Here is a 17,365-nt window from a genome sequence, read left to right on the forward strand (position 1 = left end):
GTTCAGGAACTTCCACCACAAGCTATCTGCAAGCAGGCAAAAGGTATTGGCAGACAAACAGGCTAGCTGTGGGGCCCAAACCAGAAGTCTGTCTGATTCAAGGTCTTTATTGAAGAGTAGGACTACCCTCATGAGTGGAGAACAGGTAGGGTTAGAGGGCCAACCCAGGGGTACTTCCTGCTCAGGTGGGACAAGCATAGGCAAAGAACTGTCCTGGGGCTGGAGTAATAGTACAGCAGTAAGGCATTTGCCTTGTATGCAGCCAACTCAAGAGGTACCCCAGTTCGATTCCCAGTAACCCATCTGGTCCCCCAAGCACAGAGCCTTCCAATCACAGAGCCAGGAGTAACAACTCCTGTGACCTGAAAACAGAAAGAAAGAAAAGAAAAGAAAGAAAGAATGAAAGAAAGAATGAAAGAAAGAAAGAAAGAAAGAAAGAAAGAAAGAAAGAAAGAAAGAAAGAAAGAAAGAAAGAAAGAAAGAAAGAAAGAAAGAAAGAAAGAAAGAAAGAAAGAAAGAAAGAAAGAAAGAAAGAAAGAAAGGAGGGAGGGAGGGAGGGAGGGAGGGAGGGAAAGAAAGAAGGAAGGAAGGAAGAAAGAAAGGAGGGAGGGAGGGAGGGAGGGAGGGAGGGAGGGAAGGAAGGAAGAAGAAAGAAGAAGAAAGAAAGAAAGAAAGAAAGAAGAAAAGAAAGAAAGAAAGAAAGAAAGAAAGAAAGAAAGAAAGAAAGAAAGAAAGAAAGAAAGAAAGAAAGAAAGAAAGAAAGAAAGAAGAAAGAAAGAAAGAAAGAAAGAAAGAAAGAAAGAAAGAAAGAAAGAAAGAAAGAAAGAAAGAAAGAAAGAAAGAAAGAAAGAAAGAAAGAAAGAAGAAAGAAAGAAGAAAGAAAGAAAGGAAAGAAAGAAAGAAAGAAAGAAAGAAAGAAAGAAAGAAAGAAAGAAAGAAAGAAAGAAAGAAAGAAAGAAAGAAAGAAAGAAAGAAAGAAAGAAAGAAAGAAAGAAAGAAAGAAAGAAAGAAAGAAAACTTGGGCCAGAGAGAAAGCATGGAGGTAAGGCATTTGCCTTGCTTGCAGAAGGGCGGTGGTTCAAATCCCAGCATCCCATATGGTCCCCGAGCCTGCCAGGAGCGATTTCTGAGCATAGAGCCAGGAGTAACCCCTGAGCATTGCCAGGTATGACCCAAAAACCAAAAAAGAAAAAAGAAAAAACAAAGAATAATTATCCTGAATAGTGTAAAAACTGGTTATTCCAGCAGGGCACAAAGAGAGACATGTAGATGAGGAAGACAGCATGCTCAGGCTCACAGCTGCAACCCAGCACAATCGTGAGCTGCCTCTCAGGGCCCCACTTCCTTGGGGTCAATGGAGATGGTGACAAAGTGGCCGGAGGGAAGGAGGCGATGAGGAGACAAAGTCTGTACCCACAGGTTACAATAGCATGTTGTACATGAACTTTTACATGTCAGCCCAGCTGGGCCACAGCCTGCACAGCCACTCCAGGCCGGGAATATGGACTTGGATTTTGGTATAATCCCCATTTTCCAATTGCTGCAGGACCCTTTTCCCCCCCAGGTTGCCTGGCCAATCTCCCAAAGTCCTGAAAATCATGTTCAGAGGCACATGGGCTGGTTGCCAGTTTAGGGCATTTCTGGGGCAGATGGTCTGGCCAATGATGAGGAACCATGGTGGGAGTATGGGACCCCCTGCCACTGGGACTCTAGAGCAGGTATGAGTCAACTGTATGCACTGTCAACCCGCCCAGAAATGACTCCTGGCTCTGTGCTCAGGAATCACTCTTGGCAGACTCGGGGGACCGTATGGGATGCCGGAGATCAAACCTAGGTAGTCTGCATGCAAGGCAAACACCTTCCCACTGTATTATCGCTCTGGCTCCCTGTAGGTCACCTCTAAGATGCACCTGAAGCCCCACAAATATGTCATTCTTATTTGAGGGGTGGAGGGACTTGGGGAGGGAAGACAGAAACTAGAACTCAGGGAACCGACAGAAGCAGACACGGGTTGGATGTGGGAAGAAATTGCAGCAAAACAGCAGGTTCCTATGGAGCAGGGAAGCACATGTGACCCATTCATGCAACCAGGATGAGAGATGGCAAAGAAAGGAACGAGACCTGGCCAAGCATGAGAGAATCACAGGCCCCAGGAAACCCAGCAATCCATTCACGTCAGACTCCAGAGAGCCTCCACCCAGGGATGTGGGGAGGCAGGGGTAGGGGGGAACAGCCAATGGGTTCTGTGTAGTTGGGAGAGGAACATTCTTAGGAAGATGTGCTGAAGTTTGCATCATTCTGGGAACATAGTAGAAGTCACAGAATCATGTTTCAAATGGCATGTGGTCGTATCTTAATAAGGCTGTTTGTTTGTTTGTTTGTTTGTTTGAAGCCACACCCAGCAGTTGCTCAGGGATCACACCTGGCTCTGTGTGCTCAGGGATCACTCCTGGCAGATTCAGAGGATCATGGGAAATGCCCAGAATTGAACTCGAGTGGGCTACGCACAAGGAAAATGTCCTCCTTGCTCAAGACCCACCATGATATATATATATATATATATATTTGGTTTTTGGGCCACACCCATTTGACGCTCAGAGATTACTCCTGGCTAAGCGCTCAGAAATCGCCCCTGGCTTGGGAGGACCATATGGGACGCCAGGGGATCGAACCGCTGTCTGTCCTATGCTAGCGCTTGTAAGGCAGACACCTTACCTCTAGTGCCACTTTCCCGGCCCCATCATGATATTTTTTTATAGCTGAGGAATAGTCCGTTGTGTATATACATGGATGACAGCTTCTTTCAGTTTTGGGTTGGTGGCCACACCTGGTGGTACTGAGGAGTAACTCCTGGCTCTGTGCTCAATTATCAGTCCAGGTAGTGCTTGAGGGACAACATGGGATGCCAGGGATGGAACCCAATCAACCACGTGCAAGGCAAATGTCTTACCTGCTGTACTACTGCTCTAGCCCCTGGACCACAGCTGCCTTTACTACTTAGTCACCCACAGCTATTGGAGCTATTTCCACACCTTGGCTATTGAGAACAATGCTACTATTACTCTTTCCCCTCTCTCTCTCTTTCTCTCTCTCTTTTTCTCTTTCTCACTCCTTCTATCCCTCCCTCCCTCCCCCAATGCTGGGGTTGGAAGCATCTATTTCTGAGCTCATGCTTCCATATTGGGGTAGGTGGGTTACTCCAGCTCTGTGCCTGGAATTACTCCTGGGGTCTGTGATATTGGGAGGGGGGACCTGCACTCATCCCCTTGGGCCATCTCTCCAGCTCCATGTCTACATTCTTTTGGCAAAGGCCCCAAAATGGAACCACTGGGTGATTGGGTCTTCCTGTTCTCAATGTTTGAGAAGGCTCCACACTCCTTTCCACACTCCCACCCATGAGTTCCAGGCCACTAGTAATAAATAATTTAATAAATAAATAAATTCCAGGTGTGAGCCCCGAGTGCAGAGACAGGAATGAAACCTGTGCACGGATCCAGGATGATTCCTGAGCAATGCTGGGCGTAGCCCCCAAACAAAAACAAGTAATTCCTAAAGAGCTCAGTGAATCTCAGGCACGAGCCAAGGCACGCGAGGTGTGGAGGCTGCAGACAAGAATGCCTCTGGGCTTGCCCCTCTCCTGCAATCTGGCTTGGGCGGGTGCCCAGGGCACTGACTCAAGGGAGGTATTTAACAGACCCACGCATGGTATCTAGGGACAAAGACCAGCTGGCTTGAGTAGGTATCCCAGAAGGATGCGTGACAGCTCACGAGGGAGACAGCAGCCCCTTCAGGGGTCTCAAACTCAATTTACCTGGAGGCCACAGGAGGCAAAGTCGGGGTGATCCTTGAGTGCAAAGTCAGTAGTAAGCCTTGAACATTGGGGGGTGTGACCCAAACAACTAAAACAAAACAAAAAAAGATTCCTCTAGGGCAGGGACACAAAATGTTGTACAGAGGGCCGCAAACGGCCCGAGGCCCGCGAGTTTGAGACCCCTGCCTAGGTCCTGGGATTCCAATTCCTCCCCTGGGACATGGCTGCAGTGCACCGTGGGATGGGAAGGGTTAAGGTGCAGCAGGTGAAGGCGGAGGGGCTCCAGCATCCCACCCACAGGTACTAGGGCAAAGAAGCTCGCGATCCCTAGCAGCTCCACGAGGGGGCGCACACGAGCCAGGCTGCAGAGCTCCTGAGGGTGGCACTGCCAAGGGACCTGCCAAGGGTCCTGGGAGCATCATATCTAGATCTGTATATATAATCCATATAACATATCGTATTTTCCGGCGTATAAGACGACTTTTGAAACAAAAAAAAAGTCAACCGAAAATCGGGGCTTGAGTAGGTATCCCTTATACGCCGAGTATATCCTGAAAAATGTTTCAATATGCCGCTAAACGAAAATTGCCTGAATATTGCCACGAAACGAATTATCCAACTCGATCCTGCACCAATCACTGCCAGGCTGCTCGGACCGCCTCTCTCACTCAGCCAATCCAAGCAGGTTTTTTATGCATGCAAATTATACAGTGTTCTGTACCAAATCTACACTGCAAAAAGCCTGCTCAGATTGGCCACTCAGAGAGGAAGTCTATTACAGTAGAACCTCTGAACCTTTGCTTGTTGTGATTGGCTCACTGTGGTACATGAGCACAGGAACACATGCAGCACATGCAGCACAGGAACGTTCTGTCTGATACAGCAAATATAGGCCTAAACCTATGTTTTAACTGAAAAATTAGGGGGTTGCCTTATATGCCTGGTTGTCTTATACGCCAGCAAATACGGTAATACAGAGAGCCCTATTTGTAATTTACATCTAAGACTTGTACAACAGGAGATAGACAGCCTGATTTTAAAAATGGACAAAGATGGGGCCAGAGAGGTAGCACAACAATAGGGTGTTTGCCTTGCATGTGGCTGACCTGGGAGGGATCGGGTTCAATTTCCAGCATCCCATATGGGACCCCAGCCTGCCAGGGGCGATTTCTGAGTGCAGAGCCAGGAGTAACCTCTGAGCATCACCGGGTGTGGCCCAAAAAAACAATCAATAAATAAATAATAAAGTTTAAAAAATGGACAAAGATGATGCAAGACCAGGAGAGAAACATAAGAAAAAGATACTACACATTCTTAGGGACTCAGGGAGTAGAAATCAAACTCACCATGTGACCCCACTTCACACCCATTCGGATGACTCATTCCAATAAACAACAAGAAAATAAAAACAAGTGTTGGGAGGAGGATGTGGGGAGACTAGAATCCTTGGCACAGCAAGGGACTATAAAGCAATGTATGGCAGCAGAGGGAAAGACTGGCATGGTTCTAAACATAGAATTGCTTTGGTGGGGCCGGTGAGGTGGCACTAGAGGTAAGGTGTCTGCCTTGCAAGCGCTTGCCAAGGAAGGACCGTGGTTCGATCCCCCAGCGTCCCATATGGTCCCCCCAAGCCAGGGGCAATTTCTGAGCGCTTAGCCAGGAGTAACCCCTGATCATCAAACAGCTGTGGCCCGAAAAACCCAAAAAAAAAAAAAAAAAAAAGAATTACTTTGGTTTTTTTTTGTTTTTTTTGTTTTTTTTTTTTTTGGTTTTTGGGTCACACCTGGCAGTGCTCAGGGGTTATTCCTGGCTCCAGGCTCAGAAATTGCTCCTGGCAGGCACAGGGGACCATATGGGGCGCCGGGATTTGAACCGATGACCTCCTGCATGAAAGGCAAACGCCTTACCTCCATGCTATCTCTCCGGCCCTACTTTGGTTTTTTAATTAGCACATGACACATACACACTCAATATATACCACCAGTAACATATAGCAGGAACTCAGAACCATGCAGACCAGTGCTGCCAGTGACTTTCTTCTTGATAGTCACATGGTGGAAACAATCCAGGAAAACCATCCAGAGACAAGTGATGGGCAAGAGGAGATGTATGTGTGTCCATGGTGGAACATGACTCGGCCTTACAGAGAGAACTGGGTGCTCACAAGGGTCACAACACAAAAGGCTGAGCCCGCAGGATGCTGAAGGCAGACTTAGAGAGCCACAGTCACATATTCCACGACCCCAACTACCGAGAACCTACACTAGACAACTTCCGAGGACTTTAGTGGAGCGCCAGGGGCTGGGGGGGGGGGGGGGGATGACACACACTGAGCTTCAGCTGGAGTAGATGAAAACGTCCTGGAACTGGCCAGTAGTCATGACGATACACAACCCTGTGATTGTATATAATGACACTACAGAGGAAGCTTGAAGAAGATAAATTCCATGTTGTGTTTGACCAAAGCAAATGCAACTTTTCACATTGGTACCCAAAGCGCGCTCTCCTCCTTGACCACTAGAGGACGGCAGAGCTGCTTCTAATAGGATGTGACCAGGATATTCCTTTCCCTCCTTCCTGCTGCCTGGCACAGGTGACACCAAAGCCTATATGCTGACCCTAAGGGTTCCTTGTGTCTTGCCCTTGGGCAACCTCCGCCTGACCCAACAACACACCTGACAGGGATGCTTCGTGGAGCTCCTGGAAAAAGGACTCTCAAAGAAATGTGTTTCTTATTTTTTTAAGTTACTTATTTATTTATTGGGCGGGGGGGACACACCTGGTGGTGCTCAGGGGTTATTCCTGTCTCTGTGCTCAGAAATCGCTCCTGGCAGGCTCTGGGGACCATATGGGATGCTGGAAATAGAATCTTGGTCAGTCCTGGGTCAGCTGCATGTAAGGCAAACTCCCTACTGCTATGCTATTGCTCCACCCCCCAAAAAATGTTTTTCTAGTAAAAGAGAAAGAGAGAGAGAGAAACGGTGGGGGAGAGGAGAGGAGAAGAGAGGAGAGAGACAGAGAAAGGAAGGAAAAGAGAGAGGTAGACAAAGGAGAGGGCAGGAATGAGGACAGGAGAGAAACTGATGACCTTGGTGGTAAAAAATGGGAACTGGTGAAGGGATGGGTGTTGGGCATTGTATAATTGAAATTCAATCATGAACAATGTTGTGACTATGTATCTCATGGTGATTAAATTAAAATTTTGGGGTTTTTTATTTGGTTTTGGGGTCACATCTGGCAGCACTCAGGGGTTACTCCTGGCACTATGCTCAGAAATTGCTCCTGGCAAGCTCAGGAGACCATATGGGATGCCGGGATTCGAACCACCACCCTTCTGCATGCAAGGCAAATTCACTACCTTTATGCTATCTCTCCGGCACCTAAAATTTTGTTTTTTTAACAAAACAAAATTCTAATTAAAACATCTTTTAATTAAAAAAATTGGTTTGGGGCCACACCCATATATGCTCAAGGCTTATTCCTGGATCAGTGCTCAGGGATCATTTGCAGTGGTGCTTGAGGTCCATATAGGATGCCTGAGGATTGAACCCAGGTCAACTGTATGTAAGGCAAGTGCCTCACCTACTGTACTGTCCAATCCCTCAAGTCTCCTCATGGCTTAAGCCATTCCCCCTTGTCAAATTTCTCCCACCTGGGAAATTCCTTCAATCAACTTAGATCGGACACTGTTCCAGAATCTATGAGACCCCCTCCTCTGCTTCACTCAGCCTATGCTTATTACCCCTATGCTTATTCTCTTTTCAGTGGCCACCAAGGCCTGGTGATCTGTGATCTGATTGCTACCAAGGCCCTACATGTCATTCTCTTCAGCCCCATGGACTGCAGCAACATTGCCATAATCAGTAGTGCTGCTATACCCAACAAGCCTCAGGACTTTCACATGTGCTGATTCTTCTGATATTGATCCTAGGACCTTCATACTTGTTGCTTCCTCTGATGCTGCTCCTCTGGTCCACCATTGATGGGTTTTACTCCTTCAGTTCTTGGCTTATTGTCACCTCCTGAGAAAAGCCCTCCCTTGTTGGATTCCCAACACCCTATACTATTTTCCTTGTGGCATATGGCATCATCTGAGCAGCTCTCTTTTGAGTCTGGCCCCTTGTTTAGTATCTGCTGCCCCCTGTTACAGTATCAGCTCTGAGAGCCACAGATGTGCTGTTTACTCCGGGACTTCAAGAACCAAGATGCACAGGAAGGGTCTGAAGAGATAGCACAGTGGCGTTTGCCTTGCAAGCAGACGATCCAGGACCAAAGGTGGTTGGTTCAAATCCCGGTGTCCCATATGGTCCTCTGTGCCTGTCAGGAGCTATTTATGAGCAGACAGCCAGGAGTAACCCCTGACACCGCCGGGTGTGGCCCAAAAACAAACAAAAAAAAAAAGATGCATAGTAAGTTCTCAACCAATGCCTAATGAATGAATGAGTGGGTGGGTATATGAATGAGTGACTAATATTTATCACCCTGGATAACCTGTAATTACCTGTTTATAGTCTATAAATGTGAGTAATCTGAGGAAGAAAATTAATGTTATCCATCTTTAAATACTCAGGTCTATGTATTCATAACTGGATGGTGGGTGCATATTTGAACGAATGGATGGATGGATGGATGGATGGATGGATGGATGGATGGATGGATGGATGGATGGATGGATGGATGGATGGGTGGGTGGGTGGATGGATGGATGGATGGATGGATGGATGGATGGATGGATGGATGGATGGATGGGTGGGTGGGTGGATGGATGGGTGGGTGGGTGGGTGGATGGGTGGATGAATGGGTGGAAGGATAGATCGGTAAATGGATGGATGGAAGGCTGGAAGGAAAATGGAAGGAAGAATAAAAGGATGGATAATGGATAGAGAGGGAGGAGGATGAGCAGGATAATAGATGAATAGGTGAAGGATTACTAAGCAGGCAGGTGACTGGAGAGAGAGCTGGTAAAAGAATGTATAAAAATCTTACTAATACAATGAACACTGAGTCCCAGTAATCATTTGCATTTTAAGACTCAAGAAACAAAAACTTCCTGGTCTGGCTGGTTTTTAATCCACAAACAGAACCTCATTCAGCTGAACTATAGGTTACTCAGGCCATTCAGCCTAGCAGAAAAACAAGAAGGAATTAGTGAGTGGATGGAGTCACGGGTCAGAGGGCCCGGGTGTCCCGAGTGCCCAGCGAGCTATCTGGTTTAAGCGTCGTTCAGTGCCCCAGTCACATTCCTAAATCTGCGCATCACCCAGGCTCATGTGGCAGAGCTGTCACTGGCCTCAGGGGCCGGAACCTCTCACTGCAGCCTCCCTTCCCTTCTCCAAGCCCAGCTCTCCATTAGGGGTGGGGTTCCAGAGGCCAAGGATAATGTATCTTCATCACAAAGCCCTATGTGAATTGCCTATAAAAAGACTGGAAAAAAAAAAAAGAGGCCAGAGAGATAGCATGAAGGTAAAGCATTTGCCTTGCATGTAGGACGGTGGTTTGAATTCTGGCATCCCATATGGTCCCCCGAGCCTGCCAGGAGTGATTTCTGAGCATAGAGCCAGAAGTAACTCCTGAGTGCTGCCAGGTGTGACCCGAAAACCAAAAAAAAAAAAAAAAGACTGGAAAATGGGTGGGTCAGAGCGATAGTACAGAGGGGAAGGCACCTATTTTGCTCGTGGTAGGTTCAAGCCCCGATACCTCATATGGTCCTTTAAGCTCCACCCGGAGTGATTCCTGAGTTTAGAGCTAGGAGTAAGCCCTGTGCACAGTTGGGTGTGACCCAAAAGCCAATTTAAAACAAAAACGCTTGGGGAATTCCCTCTCATCTCTGGACAGCTGCATCCACAGGAACCAAAAGCCTCGTCATTGAAGCCTAAAACTGTTTTCAATTTCTCATCATCTAGCAGTTCTGATCAAATCCTGGGATTCCCTCCCCCTCAGTCTCCATAATATGTTGCTGGGAGATGCCAGGGCACAGAGAGCAGCACCTGAGCGGCCAGGAGGTGGCGCCATCCCTCAGGGCCACCAGTGGGGAAACTGCTCCCAATAGCCCCAGGAATGACTGACTGGGCCAGGTCAGCCAAGACAAGCCCAGGAGAGACACCAGACCATCTCATCTCTCTCTTGGCCTCTGTATCATAGGACAGTTTGGAACAGTCTTGGGCCCTAAACTCGGCCCACCTCTACCACACAACTTCCCAGACACCAGCCCATCCTTCAGTCACATCTGTCCCCTGGCCTTGGAATGGGCAGAAGTGGAGGCAAAGATGGGGACACAGAGCCAGCCATAGCCTCTATGTTGGACAGATGCAGCTTTTAGAAGCCAGTGGCCCCCGCAGGCCTGTCTGTCCGTGACTTGTTCACAATTGCAGACCAACTTCCTGCACCAAATAAACCTATCAGAAGAGGGGCCTATGTGAGAGCACAGTGGGTGGGGTTCTTGTCTTGCACCACGCTGTCCCGGGTTCTATTCCCAGCATCCTCTAAGGTCCTCAAACCCAGCCAGGAGTGATTCCTGAGCATAGTTGGGTATGGCCCTCAGAAAAACACAACCAGGGACCAGAGCGATAGCACAGTGGTAGGGTGTTTGCCTTGCATATGGCCAACCCAGGACATACCTGGGTTTGATCCCCAGAATCCCATATGGTCTCCCAAGCCTGCCAGGAGTGATTTCTGAGCACAAAGTCAGAAGTTACCCCTGAACGTTGCTGGATGTGGCCCAAAAACCAAAGAAAAGAAAAGAAAAACACAACCAACCAACAACAAGAAAAACAAGCAAACAAACAAAAACCTTCTATTGGAAGAAAGACCAACATAACCAAACATTCCACCTTGCCCCAAGACACACCTCTAACCCTATTCTCTGCCATCCATCCCCACATCTCTGGCTGAACCCCTGACCACCACTCCAAGCCTTGGCTTCTGCTCTTATCCTTCACAAGAGGTCTCTTTTTCTCCTGCATATCAGGACAACTCCCAGGTTTCTCAGAACCCCCTCTCCCCAGGATTGTATACCCCAGGAGGTGACTCCAGGCCTAGCACCCCACAGACCCTGGAGGAAATAGACTTATCTCTGGAGGAGCCAGAGAATGCCCAGTGTTGGGCCAGAAAGATAGCACAGCGGACTGGTCATTTGGCTTGCATGCAGCCAACCCAGGTTTGATCCCTGGCACCTGGCATCTCATATAGTCAAGCCTGCCAGTAGTGATTTCTGAGCGCAAAGCCAGAAGTAATCCCTGAGCACCAAAAACAAAAAGAGAATGCCCAGCATCAGGTCTGAGAATTTGGGAGGACAGTCTCCAGGCTGGTAGAGACCCTGACAGAAGCCTGTATCCTTAGGGGCCTTGGGCACCCCAAGTCCATAGCTGAGCCCACACAAAGTGTGATGATGGGGTATAAGTGCTGACCAAGTGCTCCGATAGGGGACAGTGAAGGGAGCCTGAGGGAGGCCTCAAGGAGGGACCCCCTAAAAAGGACAGGAGATGGGGGGCAGTGGAGAGCACTAGCTAGGGAGTCAGGCGGTGCCAGTGCTGCCTCCCTGGCTGTTGTGGGACCATGACAAAGACCCCTCGTCTCACTGGACCTCAGTTTCCCCCAATCAGCTGGCACTAAGTGGTGCAGGCACACGATGTACTCGTCGTCCAGCCCGCAGCTCCATAACACAGCACATGCCTGGCACACAAGGGGCTCAATTTGGTCCCTGACGCCCAGCTGCATACCTCATGCTCCACATCTGGAAGGCGAAGCCGACATCAGCTAGAATCCAAGGACACCTGAGTGTCAGACACTGAGTTACTTAGATGCACCCACCCTGACCTTAACAGTGGAGAGAAGAGGTTACAAGAAGCAAATTCTCTCTCACTTTCTCTGGTAATCAGCAAGACCCCACAGCTGGCTCGGAGCCCCTGCACAGAGTCTGACCAGCCACATTCTGTGTGGCAGGACTGGGGGCGTCCATCAGCAGGGCACCAGGCCCAGCGGGTCCCAGGACCCCCTCAGAGACAGCCTTGGTGGAACAGCTGGTGGCAACGGAGACTGAATAAATAGATGGCATTCGAGCCCAGGGCTCCGGGTGTCTGGTTTCCCAGAGCTAATGCGGCCTCAAGGGGGTGGGGGGCTGGCAGGGGCTGGGAACAGGCCCAAATCTCACTTCGCAGCAGACAGGGCCCAAGTCCAAGGCTGGAAAGGACAGACCCAGTTCCTATTCCAGCTCTCCCTGTACTGAGTGGCCTTGAGGCAGTGACTGAAACTCAGTGAGCCTCGGATTCCCCCTTTGGACAAAAGGATTCATACTAGGGGTGAGTGGGGTGAAGAGGGAACTAACAGGGCTGGAGATGCAGACTTACAAAGATGAGGGGAACCTGAGTCTGGCTAGAAACCAGCAGCAAAAAGCCATTCAGGATCCAAATGCCCAACCTCCCTCACACACCTCCAGGCTACCTCACACGCCTCAGACTTCCTCACAAAGCAGGGCTTACTCTTGAATCTATATTCAGGGGACCATGATCAAACCCAGGTTGGCCACATACAAGGCAAGCTCCCTAACAACTGTACTATCCTCTGGCCCCCAGCCCTGTACTTTCTCCCCAGCTCAGTTTCCCCATTTATTGAGGGACAGTTGAACTTGGTGACCAAAAGGGGGGTGAAAAGGAAAAGGAAGAGGTGAGAAGGAGGAGGAGGAGAAGGGATGAAGGGCAGGGGGGAGATCTCTAGGTCACCACTAGCATCCCTTTGGAACTGAATTAAGTGCTCAGGGATCTCACACTGCTAACAGAAACTCTCTAAGACAACCATCCTTTTTATTTATTTATTTTTGGTTTTGGACCACACCCAGCAGTACTCAGGGGTTACTCCTGACTCAGCGCTCAGAAATCGCTCCTGGCAGGCTCAGGGATACCCGGGGATTGAACCTGGGTCTGTCCCAGGTTGGCCACGTGCGAGTCAAACGCCTTACTTTACCACTGTGCTATCACTTCAGCATCCTCATTTTGGGAAGGAAGTGTCTGAGGGCCATGGAGGCTCATCTGGTCCCCTGCACAAGGCCCCCTCAATGGCAGAATCAGAGCTTAGGATCTGAAGCTCCCTTTTGAAATCATGAGGATAGTAGTATGGGACAGTTAGTATGACAGAGCACACACTGCCCCCTATTGGCTACTTCCCTTGATTACAGGCATGAAGCCAGAAAACTGGTCAAGAGGCTGGAGTGTGGCCTGTAGGCCTCTACCTGGCCCCTTCAGGTTCAGGCTGACACTGATAAGACAAGAATAAGTGGCATGAAGTAGACTCTCCTCTCTCTCCCCTCTCTCTCTCTCTCTCTCTCTCTCTCTCTCTCTCTCTCTCTCTCTCTCTCTCTCTCCCTCGCTCTCTCTCTCTCTCTCTCTCTCTCTCTCTCTCTCTCTCTCTCTCTCTCTCTCTCTCTCTCTCTCTCTCTCTCTCTCCTCTTTCTCCCCCTCTTCCCTCCCACAGAAGATACCAGGCAAGAGAAACACACAATGTTCCAACTCACTCCAAGTCTAGAAGGTGCATTAAAAGCAAGCACAAAACCCAGAGCAGGCCTCTGGGAGCCACGAAAATAGTCAGGCGCAAGAAAGACAGTAGGAAGTGGGGAGCCCTGGATGGCCATGGGGACACGGTGTCCTGGGCTCCTGTTTTCAGGGGCTCACACAGCCACTCCTTTCTCTCAATGGCTGAGAGGAGAGAGAAGTCTCTCCCCCACCACAAACACACCCAGGAGGCAGAACTCAGTGACAGCAGCCTAACAGCACCTCAAAGGAACTAAGGAACGAACGCCTGAGGAAAATAGTGCAAGTATGAATGGAGACACTTTCTGAAGAGCCTGTGGGGCCCTGAGCCCATTAGAGTCCCACATTAGTTCTATGAGATGTCTATAAACTCATTTTTACAGACAGGGGAACTGAGGCCACAGGCTCACCGGCATGAGGAGGCAGAATCTGAGGTTGAATGAGGCAGCTTCAGAACCTCTTCACTCAGCCGGCCATCCTGCAGCCGTTCCCCTCGATCCCTTGGGCCCCACATACCAACTCCCTCCTCCTCCCATGTGCAGAATCTTGGAGCCCAGGAGATACATCAGAATCATGAGGGCACGGCCAAGGAGACTAATCACGAGCAGATCGGGGTGCAAACTCCAGGCTTCCGGGCCCAAATTTCTCAACCCAGCCACATGCTGGGACCACGACCAAGCCTATCAGGGGCTCCGTTGTCCCTGACCCATGGGCATGGCCCATGTTCCCCTCCTCACCGCCCCACATTCACTCACCACGAAGGGCCCGCTCTTCTTGTCCCTGCAGAAACTGTGGCTCCTCCGGGGACTCGCCGAGGCAGGGGACACCTTCCTGGGAAGCTGCTCATGGTTCCCCAGGGGCCGCACCTGGAGCACAGGACACAGGAAAGGGCTCTGTATGAGGTTTTCTTCTACATACAAGACCATGTGAGACCAGACCACATCACTCGGCACCACAAGCAAGGACGGAACCTGCAGGGACTATATGCAGGGACACCGGGTCTGCGTCCGTCCCATAGACTGTCCTCTCTCATCGTAGCTTCACTGTGTGACCTGGGGCAAGTGTTATCACCTCTTTGAGCCTGGAGAACTTGGAAAAGCCATTGTCCATGGGGTCCTGGGGTTGTGTGAGAAAAAGGGACTCTCAGGACATGGTCCCACAAGGTCCCCTCACCCCAGGACGTAAGACTCAACAGCCCTGCAGAGTCCCTCTCCCATAGCACATAGCCTTCATGTGTCCCTCGTGGCCCTCTGATCCCATCATCTGTGCTGCCTCCAGAGTCCCTCACGATGAGGCCATGACATCAGCCTCCACAGGTCCCACATAGTCCCCTGATCCTCCATGATCACCCCAGGGTGCTCCTTTAGTCCTGAGGGCCCCCACATCAGAGGGAGTGTCAAAGATGACAAGTCTGCTATGTCACTTGCTCAGTGGGACCAAGGGGTCCGCTCCTTCCACCCCAGGACTGGAAGTAAATGCTGTCTCCCCACAGACACAGACACACACAGACACACACAGACACACAGACACAGACACACACACACACAGCTTTTCCTGACCTCCTCAGGGCTATCTTGGGGTTTCATACACCTCAAAGGAGCCTCCTGGCTCTTCCCAGGGCCCAGCCCTAGCCCCCGGCTCCACCTCAGAGCCCTGCTGGCCAGGGCTCCCCTCCTGCCCTCCTCCACCTGCTCCGCCTCCATACTGCACCTCTTCCCTCCCACACCTGCTGTGGGGCTCACATCCGGTGCCAAAACCAACTCAAAATAGATCAAAGACCAAAATGTATGAACTAAAAGGAGAAAACGCAGAGAAAACAGACAGAACTCTTGGTGACCTGAGATGAGACCAGGGTTTCCCAGACAAGAAGGCACCAGCAGTGGAAGGAAAATACAGTGAGTTTCATCAAACCCACCAGTGACTGGATGGGGAGGGGTGAGAGAGAGAGAGAGAGAGAGAGAGAGAGAGAGAGAGAGAGAGAGAGAGAGAGAGAGAGAGAGAGAGAGAAGGAGAGAGAGAGAGAGGGAGGGAGAGAGACAGAGACAGAGACAGAGACAGAGAGACTCACTCATGGCAGACAGGGCCATGGAATAAAAGCAAGCTGACTCCGATGAAACTCTGATTGCTTGTGAATTATTTCTGCTACCCTTCATCAGACCCGTCAATCTAAAGGGTTAAAAACACAGTGCCTGGGGTGGTCTCACCCAACACATGGATCACTTTGTATTTTATATATATATTTGGTTTTTGGGTCATACACGGCAGCACTCAGGGGTTACTCCTGGCTCTATGCTCAAAAATCACTCCTGGCAGGCTCGGGGGACTATATGGGATGCCGGGATCAAAACACCGTCTTTCTGCATGCAAGACAAATGCCCTACCTCCATGCTATCTCTCTGGTCCTGTATTTTATATTTTTATTCTACAGGGCTCACCTTCGGTACACTAGGGTCCCCCCTCAGGCAGGTTCAGAAAATACCCCACCACCCTGGTGACTGCTACTCAGGATGAAGTGACACAGTGCCCAGCTCCATGGTCAATGTCCACAGGAGCCAGGTAGGAAACCCTCCCAGACCCCAATAGATGCAGAAAGAGACTGAGGCTCGGAGCACTGAAATCACTGCCCCAGTTACTGTCATGGAGAGTGACAGGCAAACTTCAGCCAGTACAGGCCCAAACCGGATGACACTTGGCTGTGTCTTTTTGGGGGTGGGTCACCTCAGCAGTGCTCAGGGTTTGCTCATGGATCTGCACTCAGGGATCACTCCTGGCAGGCCTCAAGGGACCATATGGGGTGCAAGGGATAATGCCCTACTGTGCTATCACTCCAGCCCCACCTATATATATATATATGGGTTACTCCTGGCTCTGAGCTCAGAAATCACTCTTTACTGGCTCAGGGGAACCATATGGGTTGCCAGAAATTGAACCCAGGTATGTCCAGGGTTGGCAGCAACATGCAAGGTATATACCCTATGGCTATCTCTCTGGCCCAGCCCACCAATATTTTTTTTCCAAAGGAAGAGAAGAGACACAGAATGGGAGAAAAATCCTCCATATCAAAACAGCTAGGTCTGATAAGACTGTGATATACAAATATATAAAGCACAATTATGACTCAATTAAGGAAAAAGGGCAAACAAACCAATTTAAAAACTGGCCTCAGCAGGCAGAAAGGAATCCAAGGAAAGAAACCCACAGCCAATGCACACAGGAAAACGTGTTCAACAGGCAGGCCCAGTCAGAGACAGCAGGAGATAATGCTCACAACCCCGGAGCCGACTATCAGCAGGCTGGTGATAAGGAGCGTGGGCCTGGAAGCAGAGAATCCGGAGGCCTCCCTCTCCTCAGCGGTGGGGACATGAAATGGTGTGGCTGCTTTGTGACCTGGCCTGGCAGGCCTACAGAGGCACGCCAAGTGTCACCATTCAACCCAGCAACTCTGCATCTTGCTCCTGGGCCAAAGTGAGAAAAGCAGAGGACTGCACAGACACACATGTAGGAAAGTTTCCCAGCTGTGTCCTTCATCCTAGACCCCAAGGAAGAGCAACTCAAGTGCCCATCTGCTGATAAAGCAGAGATCATCAGACAGTAGAATAGTATTCAGCCATAAAAAGGAATGAAGGGGTGAAGGGATAGCACGGGGCTGAAGGTGTTTGCCTTGCTTTTTGCACGTGGTTGATCCTGATTCAATCCCCGACATCCCATATGGTTCCTTGAGCACCACCAGGAGTGATCCCTGAGCACAGAGTCAGTTATTAGCCTTGAGCACAGCCAGGTGTGGTTCCCCCACCAAAAAATAACCAAACAAACAAACCAACAGGGGGAGGGGGTGCTCAGGGCGCTGATATAAGCCACCACCTAGATGAACTTCTAAATTTGATGCCCAGGGAACGATCTCATCACCACATGCACATGCTGTGTGATCCCTTCACAGGAAATGACCGGGATCTGCATAACCATAGACAGAATGTAGACGCACAGTTGCTGGGGCTGGAGGATCTTGTTAATGTTTCCTGGAAACTGAGGAAGA

General features: G+C 49.8%; 1 protein-coding gene across 1 annotated transcript in view; it reads right to left on the reverse strand.

Moving 5' to 3' along the window:
* Positions 1-17,365, reverse strand: part of LOC126029785 (uncharacterized protein KIAA1671-like) — a 35,044-nt gene that overhangs the window by 4,208 nt on the left and 13,471 nt on the right. Inside the window, exons 4-9 of the mRNA XM_049788083.1 lie at positions 14,088-14,198; positions 13,849-13,994; positions 11,732-11,829; positions 11,530-11,566; positions 11,389-11,462; positions 11,218-11,276 (exon numbers count right to left, since the gene is read on the reverse strand). Coding sequence (XP_049644040.1) covers positions 11,218-11,276; positions 11,389-11,462; positions 11,530-11,566; positions 11,732-11,829; positions 13,849-13,994; positions 14,088-14,198 — 525 coding nt within the window. The remainder of the gene's footprint in view (positions 1-11,217; positions 11,277-11,388; positions 11,463-11,529; positions 11,567-11,731; positions 11,830-13,848; positions 13,995-14,087; positions 14,199-17,365) is intronic.

The sequence above is a fragment of the Suncus etruscus genome, chromosome 15 (assembly GCF_024139225.1).
Source record: "Suncus etruscus isolate mSunEtr1 chromosome 15, mSunEtr1.pri.cur, whole genome shotgun sequence".
Classification (NCBI taxonomy): domain Eukaryota; kingdom Metazoa; phylum Chordata; class Mammalia; order Eulipotyphla; family Soricidae; genus Suncus; species Suncus etruscus.